The 22,826-nt window shown below is 45.7% G+C and overlaps 1 protein-coding gene across 1 annotated transcript in view; it reads right to left on the bottom strand.

Moving 5' to 3' along the window:
* ITPR1 (inositol 1,4,5-trisphosphate receptor type 1) overlaps positions 1-22,826 on the bottom strand; it is a 163,895-nt gene that overhangs the window by 140,794 nt on the left and 275 nt on the right. The window contains 2 exon segments of the mRNA XM_032193866.1: positions 8,035-8,105; positions 11,890-11,997. Of these exon segments, the coding sequence (XP_032049757.1) occupies positions 8,035-8,105; positions 11,890-11,981 (163 nt within the window). The 5' untranslated portion in view covers positions 11,982-11,997.

The raw sequence follows: 22,826 nt of genomic DNA, 5'->3' as shown, positions 1-22,826 counted from the left end.
CCAGACCACTCCTCCCAGCTTACAGAGCAGACTGAAAGCTTTTAAAAGGAGCAGAGCAGGGTATGCTGAGCACACAGAAGAGCGCAATGGTTGAGGTACCCTAAATTTTAAGCAAGCCACAAATTTTAATAACTTTGCTATATTAACAGATATGTACCAATGTCACCCCACCCCCACGATTCATCAAGGCATTTCGCTCCCTTGGGCTCTTGTGACTAAGTATAATATTTCATTAAATATCCTGTTCATACTGGCTTATGTACTAGGGAACACACTAATTTTAGAAAACTGATTAGCTAGTTCTTTCTAACCGAATGTTATTGTAGCTAAGGTCAGATTTTGCACTGAAACTATGGCAACAAAGCCACAGTATTCCTTTGTCTGCAAGGTTGGGGCTAGGTTTATTAACAGTAGTGTTCTATTTAATAGCTAAGCACTGCTTTTTGGCAATCCCTCCCTTGATCCTACCTGAAATACCCTGAACTTTCCACAGGGGAAAAAGCTCAGACCTGTGAAAGATGTTGAGAAAAAGGCTGAATATTTAAACCAGGACTTGGCTTATTTCTTCATTTTCAGTGCATGGTCACTGCCTCAGCCCGTTTCCCCATCTTCCTGCATGCCTCATCAGGAGAGATTGCTGCCCACAAGTTTAGATGGGCAAGTGAAGCACACAGATCACAGAACTTCACACCAGGACTTCAACAAGATCCCCCCTCTTCTTCTGTAGTACCTGACCCAACAGATTGGGGTTTTCGTGCACTGTTCCAGTTATGCATATTAACGGCCACTTTATATTTCAAAGGGGCTTTGCTCTGCCTTCATCTAGACGCAAAGCACCCAAGATGAAAGCACTTGAAACCCAGAAGTTGGCAGACAGCTGTTTGAGCGCAGTGCTCTAGGAACAGAGCAGCATGCAAACTTAACCCAGCCAATCTCACGGCCTGTGCCCTGGCTCCCAAGCAGACCTTTTTCCTCTCCGTGTTCAGAACCTAAAATTTTTTTTTTTATGCCAAGTTAAAAAGATTCATGTAATCCACACGGGCCTTTTCTCCACGATGGTCTTGGTACCCCATCGTTGGGATGCAGCAAAACCACGCTAAACCATCTGTTTTTAAGCAGTAATTATTCAGCCAATCATTTATTCATGGTTTCAGCAAAGCACTTAACAGCATGGGGGTGGAATGTCTTTAGGATGTGCTGCTGTTTCAGCACAGTAGCCCCCAAAGGGGATACAAACTTGTCTTGCTTAATGAGAATTGCTTTGGTCGATGAGGAACAGCACTGTGATACACGTGGCAAAGTAAGTGGGAGCAGCCTGCTGATTCCCTCTGCGTGACACTTACCTTCCTGCATAAACAAACACACGCAGCTGCCCTTTGATTCCTGCACCCATTTCCTACTCTCAAAGCAAAGCAAGCTGCTGCTGCACGTTTAAATAAATCACGGGACACAACAGCTACACAAGCCAGCTCATAACATCTATTCTCTTGCTGTGCTCGTAAAGAAGAGCTCCACTTCCTTCTCTCTGCTTGCTAACATAGCAGACCATAGAAGCATTCTAGATGAGGCTGGTGAAGACAAAATCTGAGGTTGAAAGTGTTTGGAAAGGAGGTGTTCCCAATATATGGTTCAACATGGTAAATATATTTAGTGTTCACAAAATATTCATGGTCTGAATTTTTGGGTAGACCTGTGGGGTGCCAGGAGTTGGACTTGATGATCCTTATGGGTCCCTTCCAACTCGGGATGTTCCATGATCCCGTGTCACGCTGAAGTCTCCCTGGGCAAGGAGAGGGAGCACTGCACGTTGCCTGCCACCTCTCCTGGGAAGAGAGGAAGGAAGCTTGGGTGTGTTCATGCAAGAGGTGCATCAACTCTTGATTAGGATTCCTTGTGCAGAATTTTCCAAGCCTCTGCAGATATAAAGCACGTTTGTATGAAAATACAACACTTCTGACTTAGGTTTTTGAAAGATCTAAATGCCACCGTGACAATTGCCTGTAACATCTGCTTGTCTGTAGGATGCAGTGGGCTAAAGCTTCACTTTTTAGAGACAGTGCTCAGGATTTCTTGATCATATAAAGGGCATCGAATTCAAATGCACACTAGCAGTTGGCAGTTTTCTAGTACAGTTATATAAATGCTTAAGAGTCATGCTAAAGGATTCCTCATCGAGGCAGTGAAAATGTACTTCGGATACTTAACCGTATCAAACTTCTGCGAGACAGAGATTCTACCCACAGGGAATAACCAATGCTTTAGTTATAAATAAAGAAATTACAGGCAAAACTTTAGACTTCAATGTTTTCTTATTTTTCTCTTCCATCATGGTAACATTGAAGTTTCTTTTGATTTCCCACTAAATCACAACAGTGTCCTTTATGAAAAGGGTCTAAGCATCATTGATTTTTTTATGGCGTTTGCCCCGCTGGAAAAACAGGAGTGAAACAAGTGGGTGCTTACTGCTGTTGCCCCACTTTGTAGTTTTGATATTCACCAAGTGCATTTATGTGTGATTTGGACATCTGAGAAGTCACAAATCTATTGCAGCCTATTTATTTCTCTTCAAGACCACCAGGCTAAGATTTCAGCTTCGCATTCAAGCACTCTCAAACATCCTGCCTTGAATGAAAAAGGAATGCTGCAATTTTATCTGTTGATATGCTGTTATCAGAGTGAAAAGGCCATATTTAGACATGAGTTGTTTCTTGAAGTAGTCTAGGCATAAGAATAATTAATATACCCAAACATTTCAAGTCCCATGTAAGAGAAAAAGGAGCCAAAGCTTGGCCACGCAGCCCAGGCCCAACACCCCTCTGTTCATCACCGTCACTCCCGGCAGGTGCCCTCCACCTGCACGACACCCACGCTAACTCATCTAATACATGCAGGAAGTCATCCAGTCCAGACTACTTCACATCAAAGTTTAAAAAGCAATCCAAGACGATATAATTGCTTTCCGAGCAGATTTGGAGATGTACGCATCGGTATATGGAGAGCAAGAGGATTTTAGGCTGCCCGCTTATCTGAAGCTGCGCACTCGATACCTAAAGGCCAGTACTGCAAAAAGTTGTTCTTGATGAGTGCAGGGGATGGCACTGAACTACCTTACTGCCAGAAAAGTGCAGTTTTATATGCTGCAAAGATTTTTCCTTCACTGACAAGCAGAGGGATCTGGGTATTTATTACAGAGTACTGATTTTCATCAATGCTGGGCACAGCGCGAATACAAGAGGAATCTATCAAAAAGCATTGGTGTGTGTACATGTACTAAAGCTTCTCTGCAGTGCCCAGCCTCAGGTCATTTCTTCCACTGAAGACGAAGCTGCAGTTCAAAGGCTCGGCCCCTCAGCGCCAGCCCCAACAATGCCAGAGGAGCACGGCCCAGCGCTTCCTGACAGCAACACGCGCGAGGAGCATACAGTATGGATTAGGATCAAAAGAACAAACAGAAACAAACTACTCATCTTCTGCTTCGCCATGAGGGTATTTTAAGTCTAAGAGATATGGGTTCGTTCCTTGAACATCTTGCCAAAAAAAGAGTGTTGCCCAGCAACTACTAAAACAGTGCTCTGGGAGGAGGGAGCTGCCGGCCAGATTAACCCGGTAAGCGCCCGGTCTCCCTGCCTTTCAGGCAGCTATTGCTGCAGCTTCTGGATCCCTGGCAGACAAATCTGCATCCCAAATAAAGAGCTGTAAGGAATTTCCTGAGCCGGCTGTCAGACAGGCTGTTTCGGAGTAGCACGAGCGTCTAGCGTGGAGCAAACACACTTGGCTTAGCGCGCCGCTACGTCCCGCTCCAGCACGGGCGCAAATCAAACCCCTGCACAGCACACCCAGGTTAACACAGCTCCTGCAGCTAAAGCAGGTACCAGCCCTGGGCTCTGCCTCAGCTTTGCCACTATTGCTAGGTCTGACTTCTTCGGTTTGCAAAGAAAGCAGCAAGCATCTCCCTGCGTTCAAGTCCGCCTCATTCCTAATGAACCAGAGTGGTGCTTTCGGCCTCGCCAAAGGGCCAGCTGCAGTTTGTACTTGCCACATAAAAGAACATCCTTCTGATATGCACGAGTTTACTCAGACACACAGTCATACTCACATGCAGCAATCAGATTCCAGCTTTACAAAACACATAAAATGTCCTTTTTTTTTTTTTTTGTTCAAAGCGGTTCAGACAACCAAGGAACTGTCACACTTTCTTTTTTTAGAGACTTCCACAACCAGGATTTTTTCCAGGAATCTCATCTGTACACAGTATATTCGGACAAGCTAAATACTTTCCCGAGAATTTTCATATGAACATTTTAGAAAAGAAACACCTAAATGAATGTAACTCTGAAGTCTTAATGTTTTACACAGTAGTTTTAGAGGGTTTCTGAGTTAGTTGGAGCTGAAAATATGAAGGGCCAGAGAAACGCTACTTAGAAAAAAGCAAAACCAGAACAAACCACACCATTATTTCAAGTGGTCCAGAAAGACAAAATAAAAAAATCCACTGAAATCTCAGACCATAATTTACTGTCCAACCTCAAACCACTAACTTTGGGTGCTATTTACTTCTGGTGGGGACGAGGAAAAAGGAAGTGAAAAAAAAAATCAGCCTCAACACTTTCAAGTGTTTATATTAACATTTTAAAGACCTAAAGGCACTATAGCATTTAATATGTGAAATAACTACAGGCCAGTGGTCATTGTAATTTGAATGGGCTGGACTAACAGCTTTCTTTGGAGTTCTACAGACCTACTACTACTACTTCCAAGCTCTGACACTTCAGTTCTTTCCATCTATCATGCCCTGTTTTTTTTGTTTTGTTTTGTTTTTAACTTTTTCTTATTTGTACTTTGCACCCCAAGTCTCACCTGAATTCTATCCCACCTTCCTCTCAGCCTCCTCTTGCATTTCTTCCCTCTCAGTGCTCCAACACCACCAGATTAATGTCAGACTATTTTTTCCACAACTTTATCAACAAAACAAGCCCTCGTGTCCTTAAAATACCTCTGTACGCTTTCCTCCGAGCAGACTGAAAGTGGTAGAGACTGCTCTACCGCTCCCATCTCCGACTCCAGTCGTGCTGCTGCAAATCCTTCTGTTCAGCTCAGCTCATCCAAGCACAACCCAAGTTTTCCTTTGGACGACTTGCAGCTAACATTTTTTACAGGAGTGACTTACTAACATAAACCAACCCGTTTCAGCAGCGAAGTGCTTGCTGTTAGGAAGAGGCTCCCCAGGCAGGGGCTGTTTGCACGCTGCAGGCAGGTTATCAGAGCCCAGTAACAGCAAGAAGCTCCCAAAGTGTTACTGTCAACTGCCTTGCCTTTGGTGGAGACTCTTCAGGAAGAAGGCTGATACACAAATATCACTACTCTGTGCACAGCAACTCTGCTGCATTTCTAGGGCCTGAAGTAGGAAGAAAAGGAAAACCACCAGCCCAGGGCCCTGCTGCTGGCACAAGATGCAACTGATTAAGTGTAGCCTAGGCAACAAGACTTTTTAAAACCTGAAACATCCATGGCTATGAAAAGGCAGGCTGGATTCATTCTGCTGCTGGGTACACACACTTCAGTTTCACACTGAATTTTCTAAGAGTGATGCATGCATCTCTAAGCAGAAAAGCTTGCTTCTAAATATCTCTTACCACGTGAAGCATGACGATCGTATTTACAACAGCTTTACATCTGCCCAAAATCTGTTCAGAGAAGTTCCGAATTATGTTTTTAAAATACTACCTGAAGGGAGACCCCCTGCAGGGGCCATGAAGCCACGGTCAGTGTTCCCCCCAGAAGGTGACTTCAGATGTGACCGACCTGCATCTGGACAACTTAACGCACCGTTCATTTGAAGGAGAATTCTCACATAGATATAAACCAGGTTGGAGCATGGAGGCATTTTTCCAGTACTGCGTCTTTTCAAAGCTATAATGTAAGTCACTGACACCTGATTAATTTTGGTCCCGCTCTAATAAGATCTTCAGAAGTTACTTCTCAGTTACGGGGCAGCGTTTCTCACCAATCTGAATTCAAACCAAGATCACACTCCTCAAACTGCAGCCAGAGCAGCTCCCCCACCACATCCGATCAGCTGGGATGGCCAGCATGGGCTGTGAGAAATCACTGAGCAAGCATGGACACCGCTTACACAATTCATTGGATATTATGATGTTTCCACGTGCTGCTGCTGCAAAATCTTGTGCTCTGGTCTGCTGTACCTGTGGCATCGCCCAGAGCAATTAAAGCGAAGTCTCAAGTATAACAGAACTAAATATTGGGACTGGTGAATTACATTCACCAGATGCCCACTGTTGCTCTGTAACCCAGAAGTAAAGGACGCTGTTTGGATAAATACACCTTAGGGAAGACTGTGTTCCACTTGCAAGGAGGGTATTTTTGGAAGGTGCCATTAAAACACCACGACTGGAGACACGGCTGTAGTTACCGACACTGCCAGGGACTTCCCAGGCAACACCCCAGGCAAGTATCTGGGTGCCTTTGCTTCATTAAAAAAGGGATATTTTCTGTTTGTGTTGAAGATGGTGAGATAAGTTTCATTATTGTTTCTTCTGAATATTTATTGTGGAAAGCATTTTATCTCAGACCACAGTTAAAAAGCACGCATATAAACAACTGACATGCCTGCTAAAATTTTATGACTTTTGCTGCCATTTACCGTTAAGCATAAACTTCCTCATGAAAGCTTTAGTGAAGTAACTGCAAAGGTTGGAAGATGTTCATACCATTCTTTCTCCGTGTATAAATTTTGACTAATATGAGAACTTTTACAATGTCCAACCACAATGTTTCATGTCAGAAAAATGTTTCTTTGTACTTGGAGTTCCTAAGCTGAGCTAGAAATAATTGTTTTTCTCTCCTTTTTTCCCTGCCTCTTTCTCCTCCACCTCCACCCCCAATCTCTCCTATACCCAGTAGTCTCAGTCAAATCCAGGTTTATTCCTTTATTTGATTTTACTGTTAAGAATTACATGAACTAGAGCACGGATAGGTAATACCATCGTTCTTGTTCTGGAGAGCTTAACAGTCAATTCTAAAAGCTTTTCTAGGTTGCTCTGCAATATCTGAATCACCAGCTATCAGTTTTCCAGTAAAATGGGGAAAAACCACTAAGAACTCACAGACTTCAGTAACATTTTTAAAAGTTTAATTACACAAGACATCCTCATGTCATGGGAAAAACACCAAACCAAAGCAACCAAAGAAACAAAACCCAAACAAAGGCAAACAAAAACAGCAGCACAGAAGATACGCAATTTTCAAGGGCAATCTAACCAAATCTGAATAGAATTATGGCAATTCTAGGCCCCTGAGAAAACTGAAGCATAACCAAAGAAACAAGATTCATCCAACAAAGAGATAATTAGGAGCTGCCACATCTGAGAACAGCAATAAAAGGTATACCAAATTTTAAGAATTTTTGGGCTGAGCTATCCTAAAAGACATGACCGAGGGGTGAAAGAAAGAAACCAAGGTTTTTCCAAGCAAAATCCCAATTAGTGCTTCTCTTCCTGTTTAAAGTTTTTCTTAAATTAATCAGACCCAGCCAAACTCCACAAAGCAGGCATTAATTTCTTACACTAAGCATAAGTTTCCTGGGATAAAGAAGGCAAACTCAAGCTTAGCTAACAATGGATGAGACTGAACCACAACAGTTGCAACAAACATTTGCTCCTTTCCATTTTCCTCTTCTCAGAAACAGGTTTGGTACTGGGTAACTAAACGGCACATACAGATAGTAACCAAACCACACTCAGAGAAAAGAAATGAGACTCACAGGGACATCCTGGTTGGACATATCTGAAAGGCAGCCTCAGTTTGCACCTGCCCTTCACAAAGCCTTCCTTTAAGTCCCACAGCACAATTCAGACATTCATACATACGTACGTTTTCTTTCCTCGTGAGTCGGCCTTTGTGGAAGAAGGATGCCACTAAAATATTCTATAGGAAGCGAGGTGCTCAAAAGTAGCTTACACAAAATAAAAGGACTTCTTCCATCCAGAAGGGTAAAAAGCTGTCTCGTAAACTTACCTCTGAACTTTTTGGGTGGGTTGTTAAGATCACCTGCTTCTGGCTGTACCACACACCGATCATCCACAAGGCTGCAAAGAAACAAGAAATAAAGTGAGATTCTTTTCCTTTGCAATTGCTTATATCCTTGCTAGCAAAACCGCAGTGTTTACTTGCAATATTTTATCTGAGTGGCCACTTCAGCAAAAGACATTCCCCAAATGCCAAATCCTTCTAAGAAGCATGCAGCTAATTGTTACTGTTGCCCAGAGCTATGCTCCTGGACAGGCGGGACAATAAATAAGTCATTGCTCCCGTATGCTGCATCTTCTTTATGTCCCCTCCTTGAGGTGCAGACAGAACAGCCCATATTCTAGTTAGGTGAGAGACAGCCGTAAAACAGTTATTGCCTCTTGGACAGATTTAAATCATGTTGCAATTGTGTTCACATTAAAGGACAGAGAACGGGAAAATAAGACAACTGCATCAATTGGACACCAATCCTACGACCCCCTCAAGTACCAAAAAAGGCAGAAACGTCAACTGCCACAATGCAAACTGATTCCCACAGGACAGGAGGCATAAATACACCCTCCTGCTTACCAGTCATAACACAAGCAAAGTCATGAGAGCAAACGAACCTCCTCCTGCTTTACCAGAAAGGAAGCAAATTGGAGAGTGAACCCAAGAGATTTCAATAGGAAATGCCAGGACAGAGCTTCTACTCTGAATACACACTGGCAAAAGACCCTGTGGGTGAATTCAAAGCCCACAGAATAAATAAAGCATTGAAGATGCACTTGTCACCACTGCTCTGCCCTTAGCAAGCTTTGTATCTACATGGAATTGCTCTTTTACCAAACACTATTTCTAAATAGCAAAAAATGCAGTTGTAACCAAATATCTTGTGGGTTCTGAATTGATCTTAAAATTATACAATTGGGCCCCTTAAAACCAATCTGTCAAAGAGGCTTTCTACACAAAAGTAGAAGGTAAAACTCCAAGGTCTTAAAGGGTAGAGACGTCCATTCTCATGCAGAATCAACTTGAGAAAGAGACTGAAACCTAGAATATGAGAGTTGTTCCTTGCAGAGGCTGCTTACATGCAGGGAGCATCTTGAGACAACAATTATGGAAAATCATGAAGTGCATAAAAATTAAGAGATCAGAGACACTACGTGGATCAACAGTTCTGTGCATCTAAAATTTGCATATGCAAACATTCACAGTAAGTTACTTTTTCCCCATGGATTTTCCCCCTATTCAGCATTAAACAAACATGTATGTGCTCCAACAAGAATAATACTAACAACACCTGATCTCACTGGAACACCTGCTTCTAGCAAACAAATGGCCAAAATTAAAAGCCGAATGGGTTATTCTGATAATCCCCCGCATTGTTAACCTCAGTGCAAATTCTCTCTCTTCTCCTGATGCTAAATAGAAAGCAAGAGGAACTTCCCAACTTACTAAGAAAATAATTTTACAGGGTGTGAAGGCCTGAAGAGGCCATATTGAACACCAATAATCACAGCGATGACAGCACTGAGTTTGGGAAACAGCGAGAGCAAAGTCACAATTAAGCAACAGTCATGTCATACAAATATTAAATAGGAACACTCTTCAAAGAGAGTTACTTGGCTAAAATGACATTAGACTGTATAGTGGTATCTGTTTCTCAACCTTCATTAACCACATGAACAAGTCATTACACATCGTTATGACATAAGACTGTCAGAACTCCACATGGTATAGAGCACAATTACACCAAATCTTTCCTTTGCTTCTTTAATTTTCTCCAGGACAAAGACTAAATTAAATATGGGACAAAGCTAATTTGATTACGGAGGCTTATTAAGATGATAATGCATTTCATGTTTCGCATAGCAATTGGGATTTCTGGCTTAAATTAGGCTCAGAAGATGTGCGGCCATTATATAATACAGTTACCTTAAAACACTGCAAATCAAATCAACAAGGATGCCTTTAATACTAAGGGATATTTAGACCTGCCATCAGAACATCTCATCAAGCCTAAAAAAAAATGGATGTGCTCAGGGCCTGCAACGTCTGAAAGGACTACCCATGGTGAAAAATATCTGCTCAGCAATGCCATCAAAAGCCACAGCCACCGCATAATGTTCGTCATGCACCGTATGGGATTAAACATAACATCACTTTCTATTTGTTCGGGAATTATCTACTGCCAAACTTGCTTCAATACTAGGAATAAAAAAAGCCAAATGTATCGTACCGCTCAGTTTGTTTTGCCAGTTGCCAGCAGATAGTATTTGGCCAGTTACAACACAGCTGATCGACTACTGCAGAGTGTGCATGTCATATTTGACGAGTACCTGGGAAATTTGTCAAATACATTTGCCAAATACTATTCAACCAACCCTACTTACTACATCCCTTGCTTTTATCATACCTTCTTTCCCTTCTGGCAGCATCCCATATTTTCTTCTCTTTCCTATAATAGATCATGGTGCATCTTCAGTGTCTGCTTCCTCTCTGCCCCCTTATTTTCCAGATTCCTAATAGCTAGAGGACTAAACCTACAAGTTAGTTTGGAGTCACTGATGAGATTTCAGCCCATTGTTTCCTGCTGAAAGACTTACCAGGATGCTGTCTTTGTACCCTGCTTGGGAGATCCATTTATCAGATACATCTGGACAGTAGGCATCAAAAAATTTGCTGTCACTGTACCCACCCTGAGGCCCTTACAGCTACTGGAAATGAGAAAGAGCACGTTGTGTGTATGCCCACTCACCACATCACCAGGCTTCCTGGTTGCTTCTTTGCTATTCATTCGGTATTGAAATACCAGAGCAATATGCCACGCTATTTCCCTCCCCCTAATTTCCCACTGCTTTGAAACGAGGTGGCAGATGTGCTCTTTTAGCTTCTCATCCAGCCCCCTGGAAGGTCTTCACACTCAGTACGTGGCTCCACTGCCAGCTTCTGATGTTCTGAGAGATTTCTCCTAAGCAGCAGTTGAGCAGAACAAAACATGCCCTGTCCCTTCTGGCAGGGCTGTATTTCACTTCTGTGCTTTCTCTGCAAAGTCTTCCTCGTCCTACATGAAGGGCTACTTTTTGTTTAACAAAGTGGCATTCACTTCTGACTGCTTGAGAGGCTCCCTCCTACAGAGCACCTAGCCTGATGTGGTCGCAGAAGGAAACACCAAGGAGCTCTGCGGGGCAGCACGCCAGGGACAGGAGCAGGCAGGGCACGGCTCCCACTGCAGCTCCGGGGGCGCTGGCCATCGGCAAGCTGCAGATTCAAAGTGCTCTCCTTTGACTGAAGAAGTACAATTTTGTTTGTGTGAGAAACCTCAAATACTGCAAGACAAGACAGAACTAGCCATAGTGGTAAGTTAGTGGTTTATGAATGGTTTGGCTCAAGTTTTTCTTTTTCTTTTTTTTTTAAACCACCTACTTACATTGCTACCTTTTTTTTTTTCTTTTTTTTTTTTTCCCCAATCAGCAGATTGCACTGAGGCCTATTCGTTCCTGACTGGGGGCAGGGTGGGCAGGAGAGAACAGGACAGGACACACGGATGGACACGGGACAGACAACATGAAAATCATTTTCTTGTACTCATTCCCTCTCCCCACTGCTTGACCACGGCGAGCTTCTTCCTCCCCACCAACTAGATTAAAACCACACCACATCCATTGACATGCTCTCTATCTTCCCCAAAATCTAACTTGCCATATTAATTTCAGGCCATTTTTAAATTTAGGGCCGGATCTGTACAGAAAGCTACTTTGTTTTACCCAGTATTTCCTGGGAGTCAGGCTCGAGATAGCTAACCGAGCTCTGGCAGCCCTTCTTCCAGATGTTTCGGTACAAGAGAACAGCTGTCCTTACCCCAAAGTGCTAATAAATCCATTTGTTGAGCCCTCTGCATAGAGAGAACAAATATCTCCAATATGAAGGAAGCTCGACATCTTGTCGGTCATCTCTGGCTTAGTGCCCCTAGAAAAATAAAGCAAAATGTATTTTATTAGGTGGAATGATTTCTCCATGCAAGCTACGGGGGGTTACAACAACAGCACCCCTCGTGTTTGTTTGCAAAACCCAACGAGTTCTTGCCCTGCAATGTCAGGTATCGAGGAAAACACGGCATGGCGAAACGCTTGCTTAGAAAAACAAACTCAGGAAAACCAACAAGCTCCTGGCATCCTGCTCAGTGCGGGATTGCTTCTCTGGAGCCATATTCGTCCCCGCAGATGTTGGCAGGATCTGACAGCAGGCGTGCTGGCCCCTTTTACCCCACCTGAGGGGGGAGGAGGGAAGAGGAGTGCCTTAAATTAAGGCGCATTATTTGTACCATCTAAATTACAATGCTTTTCTCTGCCTAAACACTTCTGCCAGAAGCAAAGGAAGGTAGGGGCACATGTAAAGGTCCCTTGGTGTCCAGAAATGGCTCTCCCAGGAATCGACATGTAGAACAGCTTCCATCAGCTACACAGCGCCGCTCCGAGCTGCTGCCTCAAAGCTGGCATTAGGCGAAGACCCACTGAATATGCCTGACAACAGATTTTGCATGTAAAAAGGTAAGGATTAAGATTTTTCAGAGGCGAATGCTTTAAATGACGCATCAAGAAGCCAAATCCCTGTGAAATGAGGAATATTTCGATCCTGTTTAAAAAAATTGCCTAAACGTAACACTGAAGGGACAGCCACTTAGTGCTGTCAGCTCCTACAGCATTAAGAACTACCTTTATTTTCTATAAAGTCCCAAATCCTGGACTGACTGACACGAGACCTACCTGTCATTTAACCAAATATAGAAAAGCAAGTTTCTATCTGGCACAGCAACCAAGAGAGAGACAAACAACAGGAGCCCTGATAAAAGGAACCCCAACCAAACAGATTTTCAAAGATGCCTTTCGAAAAGCCATTTACTGGTTTCTTGGAGATCCTCCTAAGCTGTGGCTTTTGATCACCAACTTCAAAACGCTGGAACAGCTTTCTGTGCAGGAGGTTTCAAACAGCAGGCAGTAACGTGGCTGCTCCAAGCTGCTCCTTCCCACAGGCTGGTGACAGGCTCCGAAAGGCAGCCCTGCCCAGGATCAGACTCTTGTATTTATGGGAAAATAATTGAAAACATTTTCACCCTGCCACCTAGCATGACACACCAAAATCAACTTTAAATGGTCTTTTGTTGGGAGAATTGAGCAGCAGGAAATGCTGTTCATTACAGCACACAGCCCTGACACTGTACGTGGGACAGATCTTCCCTTTCATTGAACATTACCTTGTTTACCAAAATGTAAGGACCAAGTTCATTAAGCGAGGCTGGAGATCAACAAAGACAGATTCTTGGAGATCTAAAAGGTAATGTTGGTAACACCCTGCAGGTATCACAGCGGGAGCAAAAGCCAAGGCCAAGCTGCAAACAGCTCCCGCTCCTCCCTGCCTCCGAGTACCGGTGCAGGCATCACACGGCGATTACGAAGTCAAAGCACATTGCAGACCTTCTCACGCCTGCATGTCACTGTGTCACTTGCACAATTAAAATCAAGTTCAGAAAAAATCACAAGATAACAGGCCACATTCATATGCAGGGGGAGAAGCCTCAGCTCCTCCAGAACCCTGCGTGTGTGCCCGCAGAAGCGAGGCAGGAGGCTTCAGGTCGCTTAGTGCCAAGTCCTTCAGGCACTGCCCCTTACATAGTCTGTTTCCTTTCCCTCCTGGTAAGGGGACAGAAAAACAGCACTACCTATTTTAAGATATATGCCAGAAAACATACAGAAATATGCAGAGCGACTGAATTAGCATCCCCCGAAATACAGCTGCCTCATTCCTGAGTGGAGGTTGACAACAAACTCCACACACAAAGCTTTCAGGCCCACAGAGTTAAAAATGCCTTAAATTCATACAGCCCAAAACAAAGAGCAACTAAGTCCAGAAGAAATGTAGATACTTCTGGTGGAGACCAAGTCTCCTCTGGCACTCATTTCTGGTGCGTGGACCTTCGGGGCTGCGGAGCATTGTGGTATTACTGCATGCACAAGGTATTTCTGATGCCCAACTCTCCCATCCTACAATTACACATACAGTATCCCTTTTATGGGGAATTACTTTACTGGACTACATCATTTGCCTTTAGAAGAGGCAGATGTTCACCGCAGCTGTTCCCAAGAGAATGCGAAGGTCAAAATTATTGACTTCCATTAGAGAAGATTTTTTTTCTTGGCAAAAACACTGATATCCCAGACCACTGATCAAGACCAGGCCTAAGGATGGGCAATCCAATTTCTACAACATACGAATTACTTTCCGCAATATAGCTTTTTTTAAAATTGTTTTCTTTACCAAGGAAGCTCTGGACATGCAAAGTATTGTGCATGATGATAGTTGAACACCTAAAATAAGCAGTTCTGCAATTTACTGACAATTCCAGTAATGTCATGGTCAGCAATGGTCAGTATGCAGCCACCAGGAGGGCTGTCCTAACGCTTGCCCACGCTCCAAAAGGACACGATAATCGCTGTCTGTGTCTATCGCCTACTTTAATAACTGAATACCCGAAGCTGGTTCACTTGACCTTTGGCTTTAAGGACCCCGCTCCTGAGGTTGTTCCCCCCTGGGCACCCAGACCCAAAGCATCCCGCAGGTCCCCTCGCCCAGGAAGGGGTGAGATGGCCACCAGAAATCCCCTGGAAGCCCCGGGCAGGAGGGCTCTTACGCACACAATCAGTAGCTGGCTTGCACAGTTAGAAGCATAATCTCTCTGCTCAAAAAACAATTGTGCTCAGTAGATAAATACGGGCATTACTCTGCAATTTATTTATTTTAGATATGCCTGTGCCAAGAGCATTTGATTAGTGCTGAAGAAGAGGCTGGGGAGGACCTGATGGAGGATGTGCAGCCCGAGCTGTGCCGCTGCTCTCGCGTCCTCACGAGAGGAGCTCTGCAGGAAAGCCACCGCGTCCCTGCTGCACCACGGCTGGAGCATTGTACTCTCCCCCTTCAATGCTGGGGGAAACGAGATCTTTTCCAGGTAAAAGTACTTGAAAAAAAACTGTAGATAAGGAAACAATAGCAGCGCGGCAATGCTAGCACGCAGAGTCAGGGTTCTCCAAACAAGTACCAGAGGTTTACCTCGGGGGCAACAATGTTGACAGCAGCAACATTAAAGGAAACAATGATTCTTCGCTAAGTGGGAAAAGAACAAACTTCCACAAATACAAACTTACTGATTTTTAAGATGAGAAAGGAAACACAAACTGAGCAGACCCTTACACGGAGCAGCTGACTGTACCCATAGGCATAGAGAAAGACCCGAAAGATGAACAATTTTTAGGATGTTTTTAAGCCTTGACAGCTTGAACTCTTTTGATTACTTTGGTGGTTACTTCATCATGTATGTTATCTATACAAATGTTAGCACATCTTTATGTGTGTTTTATGTACAGCTTATCTGCACAGGAAAATAACGTCTCTGTTTAAGGAAACAGCCCAAATAATAACTATGGAAACCTGCTGAATTTCACGAGAACTGCGAAGTACTTCTCTAGAAGTCACTGTGCCTATCTGTAGCTTTGCTGTATGGGCCTGGATCTGAAAACGCACAGCTACATCCAGGCAGCGAAATAAAGCAAAGCAAACTGCCCGCTCCCTCAGGAGTTTGAGTGCTTGCCTTTCCCCTACTGCTCTGTGCTGCCTCAGTGAACAAATCTGCATCACAAGACCTCCAGACTGGTCTTCTGACTGAACAGGACTGCAATAATTACAGGTTCATTTCTGATTATTTTCTTACTTATAGATTATCTTGTGCATATCCTCAAAACAAGCTGCACTGCAAACAGCAAAAGCTCATGAAGAGCTGATCTGAAGTGGAAAACAAGCACTTGGAAAGGTTCCTACACAGCCCTGCTCCACAGGCACCTTGCATTCCTGTCCAAAACAAAGTCCTGACCCTGCCTCACCAACGTCCCCAGCCTTCAGGAAGATTGAAAGGACTCGATCACACTTCAGGGCACAGGCAGATCATGTGCTGAGCCTCGGGGCCTTGAGCAAGCCAGTGAAAGTTTGGTAGTCGCTGAAATTCACCTCAGAGGCTTCAACCCATTGTCTCACGAAAACAGATTTTGTAATGGTAGTTAAAGCAGGATTAAGAGCGAAAACGCTTAGAAATCAAACTGACTGTTAAATATCACATACCTTAATGAGACATCTGCTTTTTGAAGATCTCAGAATAGGAAATGCAACTGCTTGGTAAACATATCACACTAATTCCTCCCATCACTCATCTCCATCTCGATGCTCAGCTCGAAAAAACAGGCTTCAGAGCAACGCTGAGAGTTTGCTTTCCTTGAATAACAGAGTCAAGGCCCCCTTTTGAAGTTCCTCCTTACGGGAACTGTTTGTAACCAGATTTTTGCAATACGCTATTCCTCATCTCAAGCAATTTAACACTGAAAGGCTTTTCAAAGAATTTGAAGCTTTTCTGCTGATATCTTGTCCCACGTGTCTGCTTTGTGTGGGATTTTAATACTTTAACCTATGACTGCAAATCCTATTTGTAAAATAAACGAGACCAAATAAGTCTTATCACCGATGGCTTGATTTCCAGCAACTGGGAGACGAACAACAATCTTTTTAAGATGATTCTAACAATGTTTATTGAGAGCAAGAAAGCTCCTCGCTGTGCCTTGTAGTCCCACGATGTACCCAGTTCTCTATTATCATATTTTCACTGTGGTTTATTGCTCAATTAAATAGAGACTGCAAGTTTCATATGCACCGTTCCAGAAACTGGGGCAGCACTTTATCACTTTTCACTATTTAGACTGTTTAGGTAAGAATCGAATCTCAAACTGTGCTTAACTGCTTGGACTCCGTTCCTGCAGACAGGAAGCTTCACAGCGAAAGATTAATTTTGGTTTGGTTTTTAACAGAAAAGAGATCAGATTTTAAAGAGCAGAGACAACAAAAAAGCAAACAAAGGGCTGCTTAATGGCATAAGCTATTGCCATGCTTATGAAGAAGCGTCCATAAATTAGCAGGTACCACTAACCATACCAGAAGACTTCAACAAGGAACCCAAAAGACCACGTACGCCAAACTGTTTGACCTGAGTAGAACTGGGTCCTTACTATTTCTGCATTAGGCCAAGCAGGCTAACCTCTTTAATTTGCCCTGACTCACAAACCTTAAATGAAGGTCAGGTACTTAAACACATCTGAAAATCAAAGTTTTACAAGATTTGATCAAACATTTGGCCCTTTAGTCTCGATCCACTGTACTTCTCACTGAACGCTTTTCTAATGATTTCCATGTGTTTCGGACAGTCCTCCCTCGCCCAGCATTTGGGATCTGTTTTTACAGGTGCGGCTAACTTCATGAAAACTGAAAAAAAAAAAGTGATGTTTTCCATCCTTACTTCAATAAAAAGGAAAGAAGGTTTCTTCCCTGAGGGCTGCGAGAAAGATTCATGCGAATTCCACTAAAACAGCCAAAGCAAGGAGGAAGTGCCCCATTTAAAAGATCATCTGGTGAATAATCGCTCTTCTGGGGCTGCAGGATGAAGCACTGCCATTTCTAAAGCTTCTGCCTTAGCAAATCTAAGAGGAGCAATTTGTGCACGCGCACACCGCCACGGGAAGACAAATCCCAGGGATTTGGGGCAGCGGAGAGCGGGCGGTCGGTGCCTGGCGGCTGGGACAGGTGCCCTGCACCGCACAGAGCAGCCCAGGAGCATCCAACTCCTCAGCTGAGCACTATGTGAGCAGCAGAGCCAAGCTCTGCATTTCCTGAACGCTGAGGCTGGTTGCAGCTTGTGGAATATGACAACAGCAGAGGGAATGTCCTGCCACGCCGCCTTGAGCACCGGCATCCTCGCACTGCTTGCCCTCGCACTCTTTTGGGGGAAACCACTCAGGAATCACATTCAGTTTCGACAGGGCTCTGTGCTGTTACTTTTATGCGCATGTAGCTACATTTTAGAGATAACGCATTTGAAAAAAAAAAAAAAAAAATCAGCGTGGTGTGTTTATCTACCACATGATCTTGTTTTCCATTTAACTGCAACCTTTCATGTCCAGCAGCCTGCTATCTGCAGGCAGATTTTCCTCCGATGAACCGTTAGATTAAAGAGGAGAAATGCACCTTTCTCAGAGAAACTGCTTTCCTCCCACCGCTGGTAAGGCAGCAGGGTTTTTGCAGCGTGCAGCCTGAAGAGCCGGGGGGCTGTGAGAGGCAGGGAGGGGGAAGCAGCTCCGCGCTGTGACTCTCCCAAGGACACGCAGCGGGTCAGCCTCAGCGCCTGGGTTTGGATCCAGGTCCCCCAAATCCCCATCCACCAGCCCACTCCGCCTCTCTTCTCCCTGGAGGAAACTCGGTCTCACCGCACATCTAATCAAGCACACGTTTCCCCCTATTCTTGAAGAAAGTTGGAAGAGACAAGTAAATTCGTTCAGCACGATGACGGCCAAGTTAATTATGTTCTATTCACATTATTTGCCACTGCACAGCTGAAGAATTTATTTAGTTACCATACTAATGACAAAGCTACTCAGAAATTACTATTTAATAGGTGCACGGAAACTCAGTTTAAGAAAAAAAGGGGAAACAGATGGAGTAACTCCTCTTGCTAACTTAAGCCTACAAAAATCCTCCACGCCAGCAAGCAAACACACGAGGCATCCCTTCTCAGAAGGAGCACCTCTTTTTTTATTTGTGCAGTGCAGCCAGGCGGGCTAACAGCCCTGCTGCACTCAGAAAGTTCACGTTGAGCACCCGTAACGAGGCACCAGGCAGAGGTTAGGCTGTGACAGAGCTATCTCATACGGCACCATCGGGCTGCTGCACCGAACGCAGCTGACAGGTCCTATTGACAAGCACCTGCCGAAAGCTGAAAAAAGAACATCTATTAAGAGACGTGCTGTCAGGGAAGCAAATCACTTCTGAAGTTTAAACCAAATATGACCTGACAGCATCTTTTTATTTCCATTAAAAGTACGCAGCACTTACTGAAGTTGATGCTTACTGAAGTTCATACTTACTGCCTCTAACCCTGAAGAGAGAAAGCAGCTTAAGACGTCAGCCTCTGGATGAGGCCCTACAAGCACACAAAGCGTTTTCCAGAATATTTCTATTAGAAGAAGAGCCTTGGAACGTGCCAAAAGAACCAGGGCAGCCAGTGCCATGGGGAAGAGAGCAAGCTTGGTTTATAGCAGCTCCTGGAGTCTGGCCAGGGCAGAAGAGTGTACAGAACAGCCCCTCTCCATTTAGCATGGCCATGTAGCCACAAGACTTGCCTGCAGAAGGGGCTAACTCCTCAGCCCCGCTCCTTTCCTCACAAGGTGCAAACTTTCCAGCAAATGCAAGACGCCCTAAATGTACCCAGGGATTTTCCTTCTGCCTGCCCCACGAGCCTTCATCCTCCTGTGTCCGTTCATCTCCCCCTACCCCTGCCTGCCCAACGCCTTCCATCTCTTCCCTTGCCAGTACCGCACCTCGGCGGGGGCTCCCTGCCCTCCATGGTGGCACCGGCGTCCTCGTCCAGGGCTGGGCTCTGCAGGGTGGCTGCTGGCAGCTTTGGGTCCCCGCAGCAGGAATATCGCTGCTCTTCTCCCGCCAGCAGGTCTCTCCTAGCGAAGCCTTGCAAGTTTTCCCGCGTCTCCCAGCGGCAGCAGCCCTTCTCCAAGGGTGAGCCCACTGCTCTGCCCTCCTGGATACCTCCGCAGGCATCCGGGGCTGCAGAGAAAACCCTAAATGCCTGTGACGAGCAGCCCACGAGGAGGAGCCACCGCCAGCACGTGACCAGCACGTGGGGAGAACCACTGGTGGCCAGCAGACCTACTTTGCGCCCTCCTGATCTAAAAAACCCTTGGGCTGGGCTCCTTGCAGAGGAAGGCTCCGTTTCTCGGGCCGCCTGGTACACGCCGAGCTCCCCGCGGTGATTTTCTAGAAGGCAAGCACAGGTCGTCCTCCTGAAGGGAAGGTTCAGGCCTCTGTACCACCTCATCGCACGGGGAGCATCAGCAAGTGAATCTGCTTAACCCTTACAGATGGGAGAGCGGCCACGGACTGATGGGTTACTTCAGTCATAAGATAAACCAGTTTTCAATTAATCCTTCAGGCCGAGCATCATTAGCAAACCGGCAGGCCTTTGTGCCCACGTGTCCCAGGGAGGGATTCAGATAGGTCGTATCTGGACATCACAGCGTGACAATTAAAGCTTTTCTTCAGAACTTCTTGGCAGATTTCTGAATTTCTGAAGAAGTGATGAAGAGGGTTTGCCATGGTGCAAAACAAATGTTTGTAAAACTTTCATACTCAACTGCTACTAAGCAATTCCCAGAAATTTAAAAAAAAAAGAAGCCACAGTCTTTTGGCAGTAGCCATTTTTTCGGCCTACTGTGATGAGACAGATTTCTTACCCGTATGTGCACCAAGATCACTGGCTTCTGACATCTCGCACATGGTGGGGACAAGGAGAGAACGAAGTGTTTATGTACACATCCTTACATCTGGATTCAGTATCCAGGCCTCCTTCCCTATAACTAAAGTATCAGATTGCTCCAAAAGCAGAAACGTTATCTAACGTTCTAATCCCAATTTTTTTTCATCCGTCACTCAGTTTTCTCAGTGCTGTTTACCGTCCTTTGATAATCTGCTCAGCAGAGCGATCGGGGAGGCAGGAGCACTAAGCTGGCTGCAGCGCTCCTCACATTAGCATTCTGGCAGATGAGGATGGAGTTACATCACTGCGAGCTGTAAATCAGCAAAATAACACATGCTTCCACGCACATTTCTAATGCGCCTGTCTCTCTAGGGGGTTAACTTCCCCAGATCTGTAGTTCTTGCTCTCAGTAAAAACACTGTTAGGAAGGGGAAAAAAAAAAAAAAAAAAGTTCTGATGCAAGTTTTGATAGGCTTAACCAAAACCACAACTATGAAAATGAAACTTCTCTGAGTTCAGAATCCAGAGCTGAATTTTGCATCCTCACTCCACCTTGGAATTATGGTTCCTGTAGTTTACTTTATTTTTTTTTTCCCAAAAAGAAAGAATGCAGTCATACAGAACCCAATTGTGCTGAAGACCTGGAAAAGTATTTTCTCAACAGGTACGGAGCATGCAGGGCCTGCAGACACTTGGCGTGGCTGCAGCCCCCTGGAAGCTGGCTCCATCCCCATCCCCAGCTACAGCGCTCCCGTGCCAAGATGGAGCCAGGCAGCAACGGGGGGGGGCTTTTGTGGCGTCTGCTGGGAACAGAAGTCAGGAAGGAATATCGGGCCGCATCAAAGCTCGGGCTGCTTGGCACCCTGCCTCCCGCAGCCGCCACTGGGAGATGCCCGACGAAGAACACAGGAATCGCTCTGAGCAGCCGTGGACGTGGACAGGATCAGCTTTGCAGCTCGTGGGTATGTCTGCTGGCTTTTCAAGCCTTCTGCTTTACAGGTCAGTCAGCACAGCGTGCAGGGGGCTACATGGAACTGCTCGGAGGTTTTTAACTCCTCTTTGGCACTGCTACACAGCAGCAAGCAGAAAAACGGCTCCAGGCTCCTGAAGCAACAGCCACCCGCGAAGGTGCTACCTCAGCAGCAGAAGCAACGAATTTGGAGCATTCCATAAGGAAGCTTTTTATGAAACCAGATTAATACCACAGTCACATCGTGACAGAAATGTTACATTTACATAACTTTCTACCAGCAGGCCGTCTTCCAGCTCTAAGCCCCTCTGGTCCCTGTAAGCTGCTTTGGCGAAGCTGCCTTCCCTCACACTCACCCACAGGCGAGCAAGCAGCCCGTCTACCAGCTACTACAGAGCCACTACCCTCATCCCACCTCCCACGGGATTCCCAGATTCCTCCCGTCTTCCAGCACAATCCTACAACTACAACTCTCGTGTTTATGGCGTGGCGCCGCCGCGGGCTCCTGGCATGCCCCGTCACCTGGCGCAGCGCACGGCCCCCAGGACCTGGGTCCTGCTGGGAGGCTGCTGGAAAAAGTTTGGCTTCAAAACCATCCATGGCAGCCAGGTACCCCCGGAAGCACTGGAAGGAGCTCCTGCTTCCAGCACAGGCCTCAGGACCCCACGGGCTGGTACAGGGCAGACTCCAGGCTGTTGCTGCTCCTCTTGCACGCGTGTACGATGTGGGAAATGCCACGATCTTACCTGCACGTTTCACCCAAAGTCTGACACTCTTAGGGGAGACCGGCTGTCCCCCACACTGCCACGTCCTGGCGTCCATCCAGCACTACCTCTACAGCAAGGCTGAGCCCAAAACCTGGTGTCACAAGCTATTTGCAAGGCTCGCTCCAGACTGTGACAGCTCTTGTGGGGAGCCAGCACCTCGGGTTCCCTCTCATCACTTGGGCTTGAGTCTTTGGGGTCCCTGTGCACCCCACAGACCGATTCTTTGGGGTGATGCGAGAGGGCAGACAGTGCCATCAGGCCCTATTAACCCCTCATTTCTATCAGGAACCACAGCTGCTGCTGACCCCCCTCTTGCCAGTCCCCGCACCCCCCCTGGGGGCTCCAACAAGTGCCTCCAGGAGGGCACCACTGAGCCCAATGACTCCACCAGGGCCTTCCCCACGCCCCAGCCCTGCTGCCGAGCCCCAATTCTTTCACCAAACACTATATTTCCCACCGCCAGGCTCCACCCCACGGTTGCAGAGGCCAGCCCCGGGCTCGGGCTGTTTGTTTCCTTCCTAATTTACCAACCCCAGCGGGAGGAAGCCGGGCTGCTCCCTCCTCGCAGCAGGCGAGCAGGTGGAGGGCTACCCCAGCAGCAAGCACCCACTCCTAGCAGACACAAGACATCGTGAGAAACACCCTAAAA

The sequence above is a fragment of the Aythya fuligula genome, chromosome 10 (assembly GCF_009819795.1).
Source record: "Aythya fuligula isolate bAytFul2 chromosome 10, bAytFul2.pri, whole genome shotgun sequence".
In the NCBI taxonomy this organism is placed as follows: Eukaryota; Metazoa; Chordata; class Aves; order Anseriformes; family Anatidae; genus Aythya; species Aythya fuligula.
Note: the sequence above shows the minus strand (reverse complement) of the source record. Positions and strands in the feature narration are given on the sequence as shown.